The sequence below is a fragment of the Myotis myotis genome, unplaced genomic scaffold (genome assembly GCF_014108235.1).
Source record: "Myotis myotis isolate mMyoMyo1 unplaced genomic scaffold, mMyoMyo1.p scaffold_m19_p_6, whole genome shotgun sequence".
Lineage (NCBI taxonomy): Eukaryota > Metazoa > Chordata > Mammalia > Chiroptera > Vespertilionidae > Myotis > Myotis myotis.
In genome coordinates, this window is record NW_023416368.1 from 62,759,321 (window position 1) to 62,781,265 (window position 21,945).

A 21,945-nucleotide genomic window follows, 5' to 3' on the forward strand; every position below is an offset into this window, starting at 1 on the left:
TATGCCTTCAGAGCAATTTGAGACAGTCCAAAATATGTCACTGGACCATGCATCTCTGGCTGTTGAGTCTTGAAGTAATTTTATTTTATTTTTTTGTAAGAAGGATGAAAATATAAAAAGGGTATGGATCATTTCTTATTCCTAGTATTACTAACATCAAAGGCTAGGGTAGCACTGGAGGGGGAAAAAGCAGTAGGTGATATGATTCTGCACAAAATATTTTCTCAGTTGCCTGTTTTTTAATCTGTATATTACTCCTGTTGGATTAGCTGCACAAACTCTTTTTATTTTATTCTGTCTTCATTTTATTTGTTCCCACTTATGCTCTCTTCCCGAAGAAGTTCCTTTTGTTACAGTGTCAATGCTGTAAAACTTTAAAATTTGGTTTCCTGCCAAATATACAGATGTATGTGTGTGTGTGTGTGTGTGTGTGTACATATTTTAAAAATTCTATCAATAGCAAATACCTATGGAGTGTTTTGTTTTTGCACTAATCCTTTAGTTTCCTTTTATTATATACTACATTATATACTAAATAGCATCCAACCAACACAAAACCACCTGTTAATAATTTTGTACATAGTACAGTGTTTGGTCATATCTGAAAATAGCCTTAATTATAAATGAAACAGATTATAAAGCTTAAAATACTATGACTTTTTCCATTGACATTTTATAAATGTACATTGAAATATACTGCTAATTTTATATAATTTTAAAAAATATACCATCAAAAATTAATATTTAAAATGAACAAATTTAATCTGATAAATTATGTATTTTATGTCACAAATTAATAATACAAAACTCAGACTTAAATATAAAACTACTGACATTTCACAATTGAACTGAACTCTTTTAACATGTATTTATTACAAAGGAATGAATATAGTATCTGAGGCTAGAAATCATCAGAAGAGTTTGACTCAATCTTTTATCTACTTAACCAAAAATAACTATTTTATTTTATTTTTTAAAAATATATGAAGCAATACACAGTTTATGCTTTTATTTTTTAAGGATAACTAAAAATCTTTTTTTGGATTTGCCTCCAACTTCTATTGAAATGGCGGCTTAACCCAAGCACTGCAGTAGCAGGGTGCTTGCTTATCTAATAATCAGCCTAGCCCCAGCTTGCTGCACTGTGCAGACCCACATTCTGGAACAGTAAGTTTCAGAGGCTTTGAACCGAAACCAGGTGCCTGGGTGTTAGCAGCTGGTGTCAGCTAGGGGACTATTATAACCTACTTTTCAGCAAAATAACTTTTAGAAAACCCCCTACATAGACCCAGAAGCAAGAAACAGAATCTGGGGATATATATAACTGGGTTCAGCAGGATACATTTTGCTCAGCTTTGGGAGCTGATTCCCCTGTGCCAGCAGCGCTGCTTCTGGAATAAAGTTGAATTTTTGCATGTCCTGAATGCTTGGTGGTCTGTTTTCCCATCTCTGGTTACTTTGCCGTAACATTATTTAAAAAAAAAAATGCATTTAATTTTTTTAGTTAATGCTGTTCAAAAATTTCCTCAAATGAGCAAGATAAAAAATAGGGTGCCTAAGGAAAATCTCCACAAATTCAAGAAACTTACTACAAATATTGAATTGGTATAAAAGACTGAAATTTGTATATTTAAAAATAAAAAGCCCCAAAATGTAGATTCTGATATTTACTGTACTGGATCCCTTTTCTCAAATAAGCAGATATGCTTTAGCAAATCTGAGACCTCTACTTATAGAATTTAAATTAAAGCCATGCCAGGTCTAATTTATATAAATGTATTTTCAATATGTGCAATTTAAGTCTAGTACATTAATTTAATTTTAGTGATCTATGTAAAGAGCATCTATTCACACTCACTTTTTTAAGTGTATAATTGTTCATATCTTTTTTGTTGTTGTTCTGATGATAAATGACCCTAATTCTGAATTTTTAGGCATTTAGATAGCATTTGGTTTGCCAGAGCTTCCAATTATACAGTATTTAAATAGGATTTCTAAAGACCTGTAGTTTCAAGGTAGTGATATTGTTTAAAATTATGCCTGGAAATCCTAAGAGAAGTACATTTTAAAGTAATTAAAACTACATCATATGCAGAGAAGATGCAATCCTAGCTTTCTAAGTGATATAAACCCCATCATTGTTTGAGCAATCATAGGATTGTAAAAATCCTTAAATGTAGGCTTTTTTGTTTTGGGAGAAGTGATAATAAATCAGGACAATCTTTTTTTTTTTTTAATCCTTCAACTCTATACCAGTTTACAAAGTATTAATGAGAGGACAAGTTATATATCTATATCTATCTATATCTATATCTATATCTATATCTATATCTATATCTATATCTATATCTATATCTATCTATATCTACATCTACATCTACATATCTATATCTATATCTATATCTATATCTATATCTATATCTATATCTATATCTATATCTATATATCTATATTAGAGGCCCAGTGCACAAAAATTTGTGCACTTGTCCCTCAGCCCGGCCTGTGCCCTCTCGCAGTCTGGGAAACCTTGGGGGATGTCCACCTGTTGGCTTAGACCTGCTCCCCAGGGGAACGGGCCTAAGCTGGCAGTCAGACATCCCTCTGGCAGCCCAGGAGCCCTTGGAGGATGGCCACTTGCCAGCGGAGAGCAGGCCTAAGATGCAGTTGGACATTCTTAGCACTTCTGAGAAGGCGGGAGAGGCTTCCGCCATCACCGCTGTGCTGGCAGCCGTCAGCCTGGCTTGTGGCTGAGCAGAGCTCCCCCTGTGGGAGTGCACTGACCACCAGTGGACAGCTCCTGCATTGAGCATCTGCCCCCTGGTGGTCAGCGTGTGTCATAGTGACCAGTCATTCCCAGTCGTTCTTCTGTTAGGGTCAATTTGCCTATTACCCTTTTATTATACAGGATAGAGGCCTGGTGCATGGGTGGGGGCCAGCTGGTTTGCCCTGAAGGGTGTCCTGGATCAGGGTGGGGGTCCTGCTGGGGTGCCTGGCCAGCCTGAGTGAGGGGCTGAGGGCAATTTTCAGGCTGGCCACATCCCCTTCAGGTTGGGGGTCCCAACTGGGGTGCCTGGCCAGGCTGGGTGAGGGGCTGATGGCTGTTTGCAGGCTGGCCAAGCCCCCCAGTAAGGACCCTCACACCATGAGGGTGTGGCCAGCCTGGGTGAAGGGCTGAGGGCTGTTTTCAGGCTGGCGACACCCCCTTCAGGGTGGAGGTCCCACTGGGGTGCCTGGCCAGCCTGGGTAAGGGGCGCATGGCTCTTTGCAGGCTGGCCACAGCCCCATCATGGTAGGGGGGTCCCACTGGGGTGCCTGGCCAGCCTGGGTGAGGGGCTGAGGGCCATTTTCAGGCTGGCCACACTCCCTTCAGGGTAGGGGTCCCCACTGGGTTTCATGGCCAGCCTGGGTGCGATACTGACGGCTGTTTGCAGGCTAGTCAAGCCCCACAGTGGGGACCCTCACCCCATGGGGGTTTGGCCAGCCTGGGTGAGGGCTGAGAACCATTTTCATGCTGGCCACAGCTCCTTCAGGGTGGGGGTCCCCACTGGGGTGCCTGGCCACCCTGGGTGAGGGGCTGAGGGAAGTTTTCAGGCTGGCCACAGCCACAGACTGGAAGCAGATATCTGGGATTTATTTGTCTTCTAGAATTGAAATTTTGTTGCCTTGAGCGGAGGCCACAGCCGGCCAGGGCAGGCAGGAAGCTTGGCTTCCTCCATCACCGGGGCAACCAAGCCTCCTGCTTGCTCCAGCTCCATGGCTGCCGGCCGCCATCTTGGTTGGGTTAATTTGCATATAGTCACTCTGATTGGCTGGTGGGCGTGGCTTGGGGTGTAGTGGAGGTACAGTCAATTTGCTTGTTTCTCTTTTATTAGATTAGATATCTTACTTGTCCTCTCATTAATACTTTGTAAACTCCCTGTGTCTTAAGTGTGAATGAGAGGAAATTAAGATTATCAAATATTGATGATTTTTCAGAAAGAAAACCTAATTTCTGATTGTCAATGAAACACTGCACCAGAGAAGTTAAAAAGGCAAGAGTTTATCCAATGCTTTTAATAACAAGAGTTAAGACTTTTGAAATAGGGAGAGAGACTGAACTCAACTCTTCTGAAACAAAGGGTAGCAGATATCAAGCTCTGGAATGAACAAGTGGAAAATTCTGAAGGACAAAAGGGTGGAGGTGAAGTTAATCAACTTGATTAGACCACAGGTATCTGTTAATTGGTGCTTAACCAGATTTAGGCTCTGGCACTTTCCTAGAGCCTGGTGTATGGACACTGTTTTATTTAATGACCATATTTCAAAGGTCCTTGAGAAAGACCTTCCAAGGTTTTAAAACTGACAAGAAGATTTACATCTCAAAAAGATAGATGAAGTTTTTACAAAGTTTTCTAATTTCCTAAAATAAATGTTCTAAAACAGGGGTGATCAGAGGTTAATAATCTGGGTAGGTTTTGCCTAAAGTTTAGTCAAAGGGAGGGAAACAAGCCTGCCTTGGTCAGATCCTGGTCCCTCTGATTTCCTAGAGAAGGAGGTAGCAGAGTTGACATGAACTACTTGGAAAATTTTCCTTCTCCAGAGCATTTCTTCTCCAAAGCATTTGGTGGTTAAAGACACATTTGAATTAAAATGTTGCCTATTAAAATGTAAACACTTTCTTGGAAATCAAGCTTGTTCACAGATTAGCACTGTGAAAAAATTTACAAGGGATCATCTGATTGCTTCCCTACTGGCTGAGAAATGTGTCCTGGGAATTAGTATTTTTATTGGATGTTAGAAACAGAAAGAATGATCATTGTTCTACATGATAAACTTGGATAAGATAGACCCCATGGGATGCTGCTATCAGGGAGTAATAAATTGCATTTGGACAGGATGTATTTAACTCTTTACAATTTGCACTGGACTCTAGAAGTAGCAACTGTCATAGTTATTATAAAAACGTATATTTATCATTTACATACCTTTCAAAGAAGATAAAAAATGCATTGCTTGCTTACAAACTTATCTATACTAATAAAAGGGTAATATTCTAATTAGACCAGATAGATTGGACATCTTCTGGCTGTCCTTTTGGATGAAGCCATGGTGGCAAGGATCAAGGTGGAGGTGGTTAGGGGTGATCAGGTCGTCAGGGGAGAGCAGTTAGGGGCAATCAGCTGGCAGGCAGAGGTGGATAGGGGCAATCAGGCAGGCAGGCAAGTGAGTGGTTAGGAGCCAGCGGTCCCAGATTGCCAGAGGGATGTCCAACTGCTGGTTAAACCAGCAGTGAGACATCCCCCAAGGGGTCCCAGATTGGAAAGGGTGCAGGCGAGGCCTAGGGACCCCTCCCATGCACAAATTTTGATCAACAGGCCTCTAGTACATATATAAATGGGAGCAGTTTTCATGTATTCTATATGCAAATTATCTTATGCTTAGTGTTCTGAACCTAGACAATGAGCATAATCCAATAGATCACATTTAAATTACTATAGCATGTGCAAGGAATGTAGAAACCAGCAAGGTAGTTTCTCAAGGACTAGGCAACTTTCTGTAAAGGGCCAGAGAGCAAATATTTTAGTTTCTACATGACATAAATTTTCTGTATCAACTAGTCAAGTCTGCCCTAACGTATGGCTTAACAATGAAGAGAATTCTGAGAAATTTGTCCTTAGGTGATTTCATTGTTCTGTGAACTTCATAGAAGGCACTCACATAAACCTAGATGGTATAGCATGCCCCACACCTAGGTTATACACTATAATCTTATGGCCCATAGCATTTATTCAGCCCATCATTGACCAAAATATTGGTTTGTAGTGTATGAGTATATAGCTGAAAGCAGCCTAGATGATACCATAAATAATGAATGGGTATAGCTGAGTTTCAATACAACTTTATATGCAAAAACATGTGATGGTGGGCTGGATTTGGCCCATCCGCATAGTTTGCCAAGCCCAGGACTATGGTTAACATCTGCTAACATGAATAAAACGCTAATATACTCAACTCCTTTACAGCCTACCTAAGTTAATGCTCTACTTGCAAACCTTTGGGTGATGTGCATGTTGTGAAAAAAAAAAAAAAAAAAAAGAAAAGGGAAAAAGGAGGCAAGAACTAAGAAGAATTAAGAATTTGTCAATAAACTTGGAAGTGACAAGAAAAAGAAAGGTTCTGTAGACAGAAATGTCTTTAGAGTTGAAAAGGGCAATTCATTAGCTGATTAGAGCTTGACTGGTTTGAGAATAGCAGACTCTTTTTTGTAACTTTCTGTTCATCAATCTTGAGAAGCTGTTGACCTGTGCATTCAAAGAGAGATTCCCAGGCTCAGAGCTGACTAAACCTGATGTCTTCCCAAATGTAAATGAATAAATTGTTATTCCACTCTGAACAAAGATATTCTGTGATTTTTATTAGTTCAGTAAATCCCCAATAGCCTAATTAATTCTGGATGAATTGTTAAATTTGTTTCTGGATTTGCATAGCTGAGACCGCTTCATCAGACACTGTGAAGAGCTGCCAAAATGTCCAACTACAAGTGGCCAACTCCCCATCTTTCACATCTATTTGCTGTAACATATTAAAGAATCTTTAACTGGAAAACTTCATAGTGAAGGCAAATGCTCTGGAACCTAGTTTCAGTTTTATCAGAAATAGCAGCATGTTAAGGCAAGTAGCAATCTCTTTTATCTGAATTGTTTTATTTAGGCAAACAATGCTAAAGTGTTTCGTTGTTTTTTCAGTCTGAAAGGCTCAGGTTCTATTACACTGAATGCAGGGAATAGTTCATTCATTGAGCTCTGTGTGACTGACAGTAATCTTAAAAATAGTGAAAAAATCAATTTATTAAAGAAAGAGCAAATAACATGTCATTTGATTGACTCCAACATTAACATCCTGGGGTTTCCTAGAGATAGTTGAAGGAATAAGTTGAAGGCTAACATTCTTTCCTTTTTTCTCTGATAGCTTTTTAACACACCACTGAGCACACTGTTAACATACAGGAATGGGTATTGATTAGCTGATTGCTTTACCCTGACTGACAAATGAGGATACACAGCAAACTCTACATGTTAGATTCTCTCCTTCATATGTCTATGCAATTTCTCTTCTTAGTTTACTAAAATCTTTTAAAAATTATTAAATATAGTAAGTTAATTCAGTATTTTATGTATTTAGTAATTCAGGTATTTAGAGTATAATATCACACTTTCTCAAATCATATATGATATTTATACCAATAATTCATACATGAAAAAGACACTTGATTATTTCAATATTTTGTTGATATTTTCTATAATTTTTAAGTGGAAGACTGATTATCACTATGTTCCACAGTCTTATTTTTTCACAAGAGGCCTGGTGCACAAATTTGTGCATGGGTGGGGTCCTTCAGCCCAGCCAGCCCGGGAGGTTGGCCAGCTGCCGGCCACAGGAGGTTGGCTATGGGAGTGCACTGACGATCAGGGGGCAGCTCCTGCATTGAGCGTCTGGCCCTGGTGGTCAGTGCACATCCTAGTGACCAGTCATTCAGTCCTAACTGTTGCTTAGGCTTTTATATATATAGATATGCATATATTTAAGTACAACCTCAAGGACATGTACTCTACGTGCAAGAGTAGAGCCAAAGTAGAGCATAAGCTGCCTTATGAGCCATGAGCCTGGGTTTTTCCTCTCAGCTTAAGTAATATCTATGAAAATAAAACCAATATTATTTTACATAAACAGTGCCTTTCTCAAAGTGATCATGTTTCATTCCTAAACATGGTGAAATGGTGCCTATCTTAATCTACAGATACTTCATTAGATCTTTACTGTTTTTTAAATATATATTTTTTATTGTTGCTAGTATTACATATGTCTCTCACTTTAACCCCCTTTAACCCCCCTCTTCCCAGCCCCTACCAACCCCCCAGGTCTTCACCCCACTATTACCTGTGTCCATGGGCTATGTATATAAGTATATAAATTCTTGGTTTATATCTTCTCATTCCCCCAATCCCCATACCAAGTTATGTCAGTCTTAACAGCTGCAGCATATTCTGAATTTACTAAAGGCCAGGTTCTGTAATAAGTATTTTAAAATGTCATATATTATTTTCACAATACTGTTAAAAGGGGCCATTTTTATTTTAAAGATGTAAAAATTAAGAGTCATAAAGTTTAAATAATTGTCAAAATCTTCTAAATAGTGTGCATTGGAAGTCAAACTCAGGCAGACATCGAAGTCATGTCTTGGATCTGGGTTTTATCCTTTATGCTATTCAGACTTCATTGTCAGTAGCTTGTATCTTTTCAAGATGACTACTTTGCAAGATGTCCAAAGACAAGATATTTTTTTCTCTTCTGGCCAATTATGATCAAGGACCTGAACTCCTTCTGTCTTTGCATTAGCCATCCTTAGTATGTTGAGGAAAGTTCCTATCTGATCGCAAGATGGCTGCTGAAGCTTCAATATATCTTTAAACATAATAGCATCAGAAATAAAATAAAAAATCAGGATCACAACAGCATTTACTGCATAGGGTGGTTTTGAAGACTAAATGGAGTAAATATTTAGAACAATGTTTGAAAAATAGTAAGTGCTCAGTGAATCTGACATTTATTCTCTTTTACTCTAGCCTGACAAGGAGCAACTCACTTGTAAATAAATGTTAATCTTGGTAGAATATACCTTGAACTGTCAATGCCTTATTATTCCTACCTATACACCTTTAATGTTAAGTTATCCAGTTGTATGCACATTTGAAGTTTTCCAAATCATATACTTAAAATTAACTTGACTACTTTGGGCAGCTATCTGATTTTTTGTTGGAGACAATTTTGTTAGGTCAGGTGTCAAATGAAAACTATTCTTCATAAAAAAGAATTATTTTCCAGTTATTAATGTCATATATATATCACTGAATGAGTAGACTTCTTCACATATTTCAGTTTAAAATTCAATTGTATATAATTATTTGAAAGAAGGAAATTAAATAAAATTGAGCAGAAAAGTTGAATGATAATTGTGCTATATTCATGAGACCACGGAAGGAATACCAAAGTCATAAAAAAAGAAAATGAAACTCACTATTGTTAACATGTAAAACTGCTTCAAGTATTATCAAAATACAGTCATATCTATAATATTGTATTGTTACAGAATTATAAAGAGAATAAAAATGAAATTCCACTTTTGCACAAAACCTTTGCTTCACTGTTTTACAGAATATCTTTTTTTTTTGGTAGCCATTTTATATATTTTCCCATTATTTTTAAATCCCACCAATGACATAGGAAGAAATGACCTTTTTAGTCTAATGGCTAAATTCTTTTATTTATGCTTGTGATTCTAAGTCCTTTTCGTGTCTTTCAAATAATTCCATTCTCACTCTTATTCTTGTAATTTTATAATTTTAATTATAATGCAAGCATATAATAGTTTATAGATAAGCAATTAGTATCAAAAGTTCTAGACATTTTATCATAATAAGTTAGTGTATATCTTGGCCTCTCTAAATTAGGTAAGCATTAGCATTTATCTTGAAATCAACTACTTCTTCAAAAAAGATAATATCAGAATAGCCCAATTAATTAAGAAGCTTGTCCTTGAGTAACTGTCACTTCTTATTATAAGAATAACTAATTAATTCCACCTAGGATTCCTGTCTTTTTTCGTGAAGTGTTTCTGACTTAATAATTTTATTATTATTTGTTTTTAATTAGTAATTTCTTTTAGTGAAATAGAGAAGGGAAAATAAATGTTATTTTAAAATATTGTGGGAAATTTTTTTTCTAGGCTTCATTCGTATAAGAGTCATAAGCATGATCAGGGCAATAAGATAATATGAGACTCATATTTAAATGAATTAAATGAAATATTCAATATAAGTCTGAATTTAGGAAGTTTAAAAGGTATAGGTAATTAAAGGAACAGAATTATTTTTATGAAAAATTACGTTCTTATGATATTGAAATAATTTATTTTCAAATAAAGCTACTAAAATTATCTTCTTTTTAACTGGTATGTCACAAATATTCATAATATTTTGTTCCCAATCTGTTCCTTTTTAAAGCCACATACTATTTTTACCCAAACTCCTATTACTATTCTTATTACCTCGTTGCTATTGGAAAAATTCCTTATTACTACTTACCTGCTGTGGTTGAAGTTGTGTTCAACTATACTTGTCTCTTTGGCTTCAGATTCTGCCAGAGGAGACTTACATTTTTTTATTCCTTTCAAGTAATCTCTTAATATTCCTCTAAGCCAACTTGTGAAAATGAGAAAGAGACCTGTAGGGAGAAACTATTTTACAAGCTCTTAGCTTTCATTGTAATCAAAGGAAAAAAGCTGGTCTAGAAATGACAATAATAGTCTTCATTCATAACATGAGATCAGAAGGAACACCATAGGTTGAGCTATTTTCTTGAGAAATGGCCTCTGATCAGATGCACAATTTACATACCGGAAGTAGTACTGAAGTATTTTTTTTAAATGCTCAGTATTATTTGTTATGCTTAGCCTATATGTTTTTACCTTTTACCATGGCATCAGATTACTTTTGATATTGTACAATGGATAATTTTGATTAAAAAACTTTCAAATGTGCATTATCACTGGAGCTGAAGGAATGAAGCAGGTGTTAAAATCATTGATGTTATTTGTTGCAAAGCAGTTGTCTGTATATAACTAACATAAGGAGTTTGTGAGTAGATTATTATAGAATAAAATATGCCATCATTAATGTATATTTATAAAATATAAATTATTCATAATTGGTAAAGGATTATTTTCACTATTTTTCTTTGAACTCACATTTCTCTAATAAACTACAATTACCCAAATGTACACATACTCAGAGACAACCAGTAGCTCTTAAAATCAGTTTTAAATTAATTTATAGATTGATTCACAGATATTGTTTCAGGTTATTAATGCATTTCTAGATATAACAACCATTTATAAAGCATAAATATGGTATGTTTTATGTCTTTTATTCATCATTAAAGCATTTTTGATAAAATTTAGAACTTAAGGATAAAAATGTTTAACATTTGTGGTTTTGAGAGATGAGATCTTTACTTGTTAATAACTATCACAAAGATTAGTAAAGGTGAGCACAATAGCTATGTAGAGAAAATAAATCTTACTACTAAATTATTTAATGAAAGGACCATTTGATTTTGATAAGTAACAAGTGAATATAATTGAATTTGTACATGTAATTCTATGTAATATATTAGGGAAGAGTTGAAACGTAGCATGAAATATGCAGGAGAGAAATTTTAAATAGTTTCAAAATGCCTATCATTATTTAATAATACATATTGCTGAGATAAAATCAATTTAAAATTTAATCTCCAAATTAAATAAAAAGCTTTGCATGCTAATATTCCTGGGTGGATAGTAATTGTTATTTCAAATTATGCATCCTCTCAAAAAAATTATATTTTAGGAAGATGTCCCATATAATGTTATGCCAAACCTCAGCATTTATTCTAACATGTTCATATTATCTATGTAATGTGTAACTACCAAAATCTCACCCAATTCGAGTGACCTGGGACCTAATACCAGATAGAGGAAGTTAGTAAAGAGATTCCAAGGTGACTTAATGGCAATTGTATTTCTAAATGTCAGAATAGCCAATGCCAGCAAGCTGTTTTTAGAACCAGATGTCCCCTTATATCTTATATGATTTTAATAGGAACCAGAAGCTGAAATTTAGGAATGTTATTGGAAAATTATTAATAATTCTTATATGGTACTCTACATAATGCTATTACTTTTATAGTATCCTCTCTTCCTATAGTTTATAATAGTTACTTTTAAAAAAGAAACACTCTGCAAATTTCAATTTTTTCTATGTTTAATTGGTCAAATATAGTTTCTTTTAGTGATTTTATGTAAATACTAGAGGCCCAGTGCATGGATTCGTGCACCAGTGGGGTCCCTCTGCCTGGCCTGCGCCCTTTCATATGCCAGGACCCCTCAGGGGATGTCAGACTGCTGGTTTCTGCCCAATCCCCTCAGGCCAGTGCATGTCATAGGTACCGGTTGAATGGTCAAATAGTCAAATGGTCACTTAGATTATATATATATAATACCATTATATATAATGGTCACTTAGATTATATATATATCATAGTGAGTATTAAAGAAAGCAGGTTGAAAATATTTCTTATGTTCTTTTTCAGAAAACCTTGAAATAAAATGTGACTACGAATAAATGCCATGAGGGAACATTAAACTCACAGTACAAATGACTGAGCAAGATGCTTGTTATGCATTTCATTCTTTCAGTGATGTAATGACCAAAAAAAATAAACTTGGGCTGATGTCTCTTTTAGGCTTTAAAAGTGTGCCTGCCACCTTCTTTGACTAAACAAAACAATGATAACTTAAATAACCTTGGCTTTTAGATTTAGATACTAGAATTTATATAAGCACATATAAAAGTCAATATATTTCTGTTTATTTTCCCCAGAAAATAGTGTGTCAGCCAGTGATCCTGTTACCATACAGTTGGAGAGTGCCAGGGATGACTCAGGAAGGTTTTTACACTGAGTGTGCCAAAGGCTAGAAAGATGAATGGATAGGGCCTGAGCACAAGAAAAGCTAGCAGGGTAATTGGATAGAAAAAGAACTCCCTCCCCTCCCTATCCCTATAGTGACAGTGGGATTGAGCAGGAAGGTGAGATAATCTTTGGAACTGGAATCCACCATTCTCCCAGGTGCAGGCACCTGAAAAATCCTCTTTTCTTTTGCACCAGATCATGTCTCAGGAGTCTGGCTTTTGCTGCCACAGACAGCTGAAACCATTTTGTTTCATTCTTTTCCATGACAACTGAGATCACAACATTAACCTAACATGTGCATGTAGGGAATTATTCTAGCCTTCTGATACAAAGATGTGTGCCATTTTTAACTTGTTATAGTACCAACAAATTAAAGATCTATTAATTGAATATTTTATAAATACTAGAGGCCCGGTGCATGAATCCATGCACAGGTTGGGTCCGGCCCGCCCACCCCATGGAGGCTGATCAGGGGTGGGGCCAGCTGGGGGGAAGGATGCTGGAGGTTGGCTGCTGGCCCCGCAGCCAATGGGGGCCCAGTGGGGGCCAGGCCAGTGGGGGGGAGGGGCCTTGGGTGGTTGGCCAGCTGATTAGTGTGGGGGGCCTAATTGGGGGCTAGGCTGGCCGGAGGGAGGGGCCGCAGGAGGTTGGGGACAATTGGGGCCCCGTTCATACCTGTTGGCCCCCACAGTGTGTGTCATAGCAACCAGTCGTTCCAGTCATTCTGTTGTTCTGGTCGGTTGGCTTTTATATATATAGATTTTATAAAATTCATTTGGTTAGTGTTTCTCTTAGAGTGTCTGTGAAGGTCAGTTAAAAAGTAAAGGGTAGTTATCACCTGGATGAAAACTGGTAGGATTATTCGAGTCATCTCTCAGGATAATGGACTAAGACAGAGTTATTAATTCCCAAAGTTGGTAAGGATTCTCTGAAAACAGAAAAGGAAATCTAGAACCAGATTATAAATTATATTTTTATTTCAGCATAATTATTAGAAGAAATGTATTTAATGATTATTTTTAAAATATTATAATTAGGTTTAAATTTTAAAGATCAGTATGTACCAACACTATCTGATAAAGACAACTATCAGAATTTCACTTAATTGCTGTTTGGTTGGCGAAGTTTAGTTTTTCCTCCTTCAACTTTGCAAATAAATCTTATTCTTTTTGAGTCAATTTATGTTTCCCAGCATAATGATGTATTTTATCTATTCAGCTATGGCTGTATTCTCTGAAGCCAGCCAGCAATGATCTCACCTCACCTACAATATAAATCTATCAGTGAATAAACAATATCATTTTTATTTCAATGCTAATGACACACTACATGTCGCTTTGGCAGTTAAATAATTTATTTCTATTTGGGTGCAACTGCCAGACTTATTATAACTCTACTTCTGATATGCATTTCATGTTTAATAGTTCTTTCCCTCATGAGGATGCTTGTCAATCAATTAAATTGAAATGTCATTCTGACCTTTTATTGGAAAAAATTTACTCTTTTTTTCATTTCATCACAAGCCTTAATTGCTAGTATTTAAAAAGTGTATACAAAACTATGTGCTCATCAGCATTACTGACACTTTCTCCTTATAGAGGTTATCCAGTTGAGTCTGCCTGAAGATCAGAAACTAAGCATTACAGCGGCAACTGTGGGACAAAGTGCTGTTCTGAGCTGTGCAATTCAGGGAGCCCTGCGACCTCCCATCATCTGGAAGAGGAACAATATTATTCTAAATAACTTAGATTTGGAAGACATCAATGTGAGTACATACATAGACATTGCTTTGTAATTTGTATATTTCATGTGACATACTCTAGACTTTGTGAAGTCTAAAGAGCTTAATGAATATTGGGTGCAGAGTAGAAGAGAATTATTGACACATTGTCATATTCATTCTACTGACCAGGAGGTGCACTGTAGATGATTGGAAATTCTCTAAATCACTTGTATAGGTGTGGTAAGCAGGCTATGGAGCACTGTAATAGGTATGAAATCACATCAACTTAATCCACAAAAGTCTTACTTTCAGAATTTCTCTAATTACCAGCAATTAATTGCTATTGTGCTGGAGCCACACTCTATGGCTTATAAAGTTTTAAAGTGGATAAACAGTAGTTTTTTGCTTCAAATACTTTATGTTTCAGAAACAATAAATATTCATCAAATAAATAAAATAAAAGACTTACTTTTCTAGAATAAAGGAATAAAGGGACACGTTTCTCCACTCTGACTCACTCCTAGAAATTCATAATGTAGATTCAGTTCAGTAGGGTATAGCTCCAAAGGTAAAAAACAAACAAACAAAACAAACAAACCCCACAAAAAACAGAATAAACTTCAGGGGTTTTTTTTTGTTTCTTTCATGCTATCTGCTGAAAGTGAACATCAAAAAGTGAACATCATCCTAGATGTTGAAAAGAAGTAAAAATTTTGTGTTAGGGGATGTCTATGGAAATGAGGTGGTACAATCCTTTGCCTTGGTGATTTTGAGGTTTTATGATCTCTTTCCATATAAATTTTAATTATTTTTTATCACTCAAGAAAGCCATTGTCTATGGCCTTATTCTTTGCTGCTTTATAAAGAACTGCTAACACAGGCCCAAGAGTCACTCCTGTTTGTTACATCTTACTAATTAATATTCTTTTTTAATGTCCTCAAATGATTCAAAAATAGGTAGCTTCCGAAATATTAATTTGTTTATTTTGATAATTTTCTTCTCAATTTACTTATATTGAAGTTCTCTGGGAACTTTCCTCAGAGAATAATGTTTAGTTCTCTAAGCTATCAAGACTATTGTGGCATAGAAAGCTATAATCTCAGGAGCATGCAATATTCTTTGAGAGGCATGGCCCTAGACAAAATCTACTTGGGTTTGTCTTTATGCCTTTTATCTTTTATTTTATATCTCTGTCATTACTATCAACCTTTCCACTATTATTTTCCAGAAGACCATGTATTTTAGGTTGCTGTGGTTTGAAAAATCTCAAAATAAGCTCATTATATTGTTTCAAAAGTAAGAAGAATGTGCTATGTGTGTTGTTCTGTGGACAACTTGCAATGATGGACCTACTCTTGTGCATGTATCTTGTAAATTAATTTGCTTACTTCCTAATTCTTGAGTATGTTCTAAATGTTTCAGATTTCTAGAAAAAATGATTATAGAAAAGTTAGGTAATTAAAATATATGTAAATATCAGATAAATTCTAGAATCAGTAAATTGATTTTTATTAGATAAAGTTATTTTGGATACATTTCATAGAGTAGATACATTTTGAGGATTTTAAAAGCACTTTCAATATTTTAAAAAGTTACAATTTTATCTCAAGCCATATTTAAGTTGAACAAAACTTAATAACCTATAGTGTACATATAACTACCAGTTTGTCACATAAAGTTGCAGAGACTAGCCAAAGATATCTTTGAAAGAAGGGATATTTATTTCATTTCCCAGTATAACCCTGGTGTTTTTTAGAAGTTCAGTACTATGACATCAACTGTCAAATTATCTAAATAAATTTAACCATTTACCAATATAGATAAACTAAAACAGTTATAAAACATTAAGTATTGTGTTTTGTTTTATATTTATTACTGCTTAAATAAGGCCTTCACTATGTAAATAACATCAGTCATAAAAGCTAGGGGTGGTCAGTGTTCAGCTTCCATGGTGTCTTCAGTGGACCAGTCCCACTGTACTGCTTGTGGCTTCTCACTCCCCAGGGCTCTCCTGGATAGTCTGTGAGCTCCCTAATATATTTATTAAATTCATTTTCTGCTTAAAACTAGCTAGAATGGGTTCCATTGTTTGACAGTAAGAATGGGTCTAATTAATTTATGGGATCTAATATGTTAAAAAACATCTATAATTACATCTCTTTAAAATGTATTTTTTGTTCTTAGAGATGGATGTCTGATGTGCTGAAAGATCAAGATGATTTTACTATAGTAAATTACATCCATACTTTGTTTATAATCAAAGAAGACTTTCTAAAAGTTCATATATGAATCATTTTTAAAACCTTTTATTATTTAATCTATTTCCACAAAAGTGGGTTTAATTCCCATTAAATTATGTAAAGTTAAAATTATAAGTGCCTTTCGTGTCAAAGGGAATCAGTAACAATTTGCAATAATCTTTCTAATTCTTTAACACATATAAGGCAGGATTTACTATATATTTACTTAGTCAATACATAAATACCTTTTTTTTAAAATAGCATAACTACTCCCAATTTTTTTTATCCACACCCATTCTTATATGTGGAAAAAGAGCCCTTTCATGAATTACAAAGATTATTTTATTTATTTAATAGAATGGATTCATATTACTACTTATTATTTCACTAGCTCATTATCTATTAGCCCTAAAAATAATTCCATGAAGCAGAGATCCTTATCCTTCATTTACTCTGTTGATATTTATGCTAAGAGAGTGAAGGCCAAGGTTGTTGACCTAATAAGTGGTGCCTCTGGGGTATTTACAGGACCTGATTGACTCTAGATCATAAACTTGATCTGTGAGATTTTTGTAAATGTATGTTGCCCTTTGGAAATTATATTCCAACTAATTTTGTCCCTATATATTACAAATAGATTTAATATTCTCTGATATTATACATGATACTGATTGGTATTCAACTGCTGTTTGGAGCTTTTTCATTTCGCCTATCTTCTCTTTTGTACCAAATGAATAAAAGGACATCACTTAACTATTAGAGAGAATATGACACAGTGGTTTGCAGGAAGGGCTGGGGTTACAGACTGTCTGGATTTCAATTAATACCCAGTCTCTTGGGAGTTACGTACCCTCAAGCAAGTTAAGTTGCCTAGGCTCTCACTTCCTAAGCAAAAATTGAAGAAAGAATAGAATAAACTCATTTTGTGTGTGTGTGAGAGAGAGAGAACTATTGAGATAAGCATTTTTAAGCTGGTTACACACTATAAGGCTGTTTGTATATGTTCAATGAAACTGGGTTCTCTGTTTTTTCTCCTTCTCCTCCTTTCCCTCGTCTTTCTCTTCCTCCTCTCTCTTCTTCTTCCTTCTTTTTCTCGTAATATATGTTTCAGGGAACAAAGATGTATTCAATCTGCCTAAAACAATAGAAATTCAATGTTAGGATACATATAGTAATAAGGAAGTTTGGAAACACAAGAAATGCCAGAACCAAATTTTATCCAATTATAGTGACTAAAACTGGAAGACCTTTATCTATTCAATCTAGCTTTAGGAATCATGCTAATTTATCTCTCTATTAGCAATCTGGTATTAATCACTGCTCCAAAGATCATTAAATTCAATCAGCTAGTATAACTTCATCTATTTGTATGCGTGTCATCCTCTTTCTGCCCAAACTCCTGAAAAAGGTAATTGGCTTATTTTGATCATCTTGTTTTAGGTGGAAGGTGGCACACAAACTATAATTCTAATATTATTGTGACTGAGTCTTAGTCCTAATCCTGGTCTGTTCAGCTATAAACACGGGTTTGCAGGTGAAGAGCTATGAGATATACTAGTAGAAGATGGCTCTCCTATTAACCTTACTTCTTTGCAGCTGGTTCCTGGGCTCAGAGTCCCCTTTGTTAGGGGAGCTGAATTAAGGAAGGCAAGGCAAACGTAGACACATGGTATAGATTTGAGGGAAACATCATTAGAAGATAGAATTGGCTGACGGGATTGGCAGCGAAGAGTAAAGGAATGAGAGGAAATAAAATGCAGCACCATTTCAGATGTGCTCACTTTACCAAGAAAATTTTCAGTAAAACCTTGGATAGCAGAGATTTTTATTTCCTTTGTTCCTGAGAGAAATTATGTTTTAAAATCCAAGCCATTATTGTGTGTATCTTATTTATAATATCTCTAATTTTTTACCATTCATTATAATCTGGTCTTTATTTAACATTGAAATTAAATAATGTCATATCAACCTAGATTTCCATTCTAGTTGTATAACTTACTAGCTATGTAACACAATGAATTGACTGAAACGATTTAAGCTTCAGTTGATTTGTCTATAAAAGGAGAGATTATTATTAAATCCAATGACACATACCAAGTGTTCAATAAAATGTTATTTATTTTATCACTATCTATAGCTTGATTCAATATGGCATTGCTGATCGTGTTTAATAACAAATGTGAAGCCCCATGAGGATATTATTTCTTTGAAAATAACCTGATATACTATATATTATTATGAACTTTCAACAACTTTACAGGTGAACTTGCTAGATAAAATACAGAATTCTCAGGTAATTTTGAATTTCAGATATACAATAAATAATTTTTCATTATAGGTATGAACCAAATGTTTCAGAGGATATACTTATACAAAAGTTATCCTTGTCTTCTGAAATTCAACTTTGCCATATTTTATTTGCTAAGTCTGGCACTATATTTACCTGAAATTGGTTTGAATACTGCGTTAAGCCATTTTCCTATAAGTGATTCTGTGGTGTATATCACTGAGATTAAAAGTTTGACTTATTCACATGAATTTAATCCATTCCTTTGCAGATTCCTGTTGTTTTTCCTCACTCTTGGTATTTGTTTTGTGACTTGTTTTCTACATCTATCTATCCTATGTTAGCAGTTGTGTCTAGCACTGAGTAGAAGAGACTGGGAAAAAATAGTGAACTAAATCCACAGGAGTTTATTTTTCCATAAAATATATTGTCCACAGCTGGCATGACTGCTCCAGAAAGCAGCTAGAACTCAAACTCCTATCTTCTTCTGGCATTCCAAGAGCATGGCTTTCATCTTCAGGTCATGTCAGGGTTCAAGAGGTCTGTTGGAGCTCCAGCCACCAATCTATATTCCATCAATCTATAATCCAGGTCCACGGCCATACAAAGCAGGTGCAAGATAAATGGTTCTTATTTCTGGAAATCCCACAACTGTTTATGGGTCACTGATGAGCAATAACTGCAATAACTGTACTAGGGAGGCTGGTAAACACAATTGTTCACTCACGTAGGCACACTGCTCAGCCTTCTGTTACAAAGGAGGGACAGGAGAGCAATCTCTACATCCCCATCAAAGGCCATCCAAGAGGATAACAGAGTGTTCTACTTTATAATTTTTGTTTTATTTTTCTTCATTGATTGAATATGATTATCCATCTGAATTCAAACTGAAGCAATTCTGCATAGCATCTTTATTTCTTTGGTATTTATGTCAGACTTTAATTTATTTCTTTCATTGTTTTGTTTTGCTTTTTACAGGCCTTTCCCTTAACTGTTCTTTTTTTTTTTCTTTTTGTATCCACTTTGATGAGTTTTCCTCTGATGGTTCTTAAGATAGTTCTATCCATGCATTTTTTTGAAGTAATTCTCACCATGTATAGTTGAACTCCACTTAAATCAAAGCATTCTGTTGATTTAAAAAAAAACAACACTCAAAGACAATAAAACAATTGAAATGATTATTTTAATTCAAATCAGAATCCCATTGCAGATGTGGCAGCTTACTAGGTATTTTAAAGTGCTAGAGTGTTTTTTTGTTGTTGTTTTTTAATACAAATCTGGCAAAACTAGTTCTGGTAGATAACATTCAAAGCATAATAAAATTTTCCTTATTTGTCTAGATTTTAAAGCCTTTCAGTACTTAATAAAGATTATTAGAACTTGCTTTGGCTAGATGTATCATTCAGTTGGTTAGAGTATTGCCCTGTCTGTATACCAAAAGGTTGCAGGTTCACATTCCCGATCAGGGCATACATCTAAGTTGCCTGTTAAGTGGATATTGGAGGCAACCAATTGATATTTCACTTTCACATGGATGGTTCTCTCTCACTCTCTCTCCCTGCCTCGCTTTCTAAAGAAAAAAAATCAATAAATCCATATCCTCAGGTGAGGATAAAAATATTACAATTTATTCTGATAAAAAATGTTTCACTGTATTACCATACTTCCAATTTAGAAGCAAAGTCTCCAAGTCATATTTAGTTCCCGGAGACTGAAAAAAGTGATTTTAGGAGTAGAAAATTCTGACTCTGTTACTCAATTTTCACATTTAAAACAGTGTGAAAATATACGCCCCCCTCCTTGAATTTTAAAATTCTCACATATATGAAAGGGACATTTTTACCCTTTTGGCTATTAACTGGTAGCAGAAGCCAAATTATTCATCTCTAATAAAATAATTTAATTAGCAAGCTTTCATTTTAATTTTTTAGAAACCTGCAGTGTTGTTTTAAAATATGAAACATACTAGAGTATACCATTAAAGTAGTTATTTAAAAAGAAAGCTATTGACTTTTCTAGACAATAAAAAATCCATTTCTTTACCCACTCAACTAAAAATGTGGACATTTAATGTTTGTAATATAATACATCATTTCCAAGTCATCTTTACCACTTATTCATTTTAATATAAGCCTGAGGCCATTGAGGCTCTTAAAATCCAAATGCAATCAGATATTCTTTATGATTCCAAATCTTCCAAGCCAAATAAAACAGGGAGCATTGGCATGACTGACGAAGCTGAATTTCTTTCACAAATATAAAATGTGCAGCAAACATTCTTTTCCCACATAAATATATGTAATACAGTTTCAATACTAATTGCTGAATTGGTGACATTGAATGTATTCATAAATATTGCCGAAGACTATGCTGCTTGAAAAGGAATACTGTTTCTAAATTACTTTTTTCTGCATATAATAGAGCACTGCATATTACAATTCACTTCTCAAAGAAGCCTTAAAATCAGTAATTTAAAAACATTTGAAATGTCTTTGGCCATATTCTTTTGGAACTTGTTCCAGCAAATAGCAGTATGTAAAATTAAGTGTCTATGTGTGAGTGAGTGAAAGAAATATTCATATTTCAGTTTGTTGAGTACCTGGTAATTTAATTTTAGGTTTAATTTTTAAAATTATGAAAGATCACACTGTTTAAATAAGTTTATGAGGACTGTTAATAGGAAAATATGACTTTATTCTGATGTTCTTTTTTTGTCTTTCAATAAGAGCCTTAGCTAAATATTTGTAAAGATCCTTACGTTGACGAAGCATGCTTCTTTCCTTTTTTTAAATTATTATGTCTTTGCTGTCATGGCTTTAATTACTATGTTTAAGCTGACACATTACACATTATATTTCTATTGAAACTTCTCAATACCATCTTTTTTATTCGAATATGCACAATTGAAAATAATATCTTTGTACCAAGACCCAAAACATTTTCATTGTTTCTTATTCCATGTAAACATAACTAGAAAACTGGGTCCTACTAGAGTTCTTTCTCATTTTTTTTCTCAATTCTAATCTGCCATAAAACCTTGTGAATTTAACTTTTTTATTTATCTTAAATCGATTCTGTCATCTTATTTCTTCTATGGCTGCCTTAGTTTAAGCTCTTATCATTTCTCACCTTCAAACATTATGTTTGC

General features: G+C 34.9%; 1 protein-coding gene across 1 annotated transcript in view; it reads left to right on the top strand.

The window, feature by feature from the left end:
* FSTL5 (follistatin like 5) overlaps positions 1-21,945 on the top strand; it is a 602,839-nt gene that overhangs the window by 388,415 nt on the left and 192,479 nt on the right. Inside the window, exon 7 of the mRNA XM_036315585.1 lies at positions 14,145-14,311. Coding sequence (XP_036171478.1) covers positions 14,145-14,311 — 167 coding nt within the window. The remainder of the gene's footprint in view (positions 1-14,144; positions 14,312-21,945) is intronic.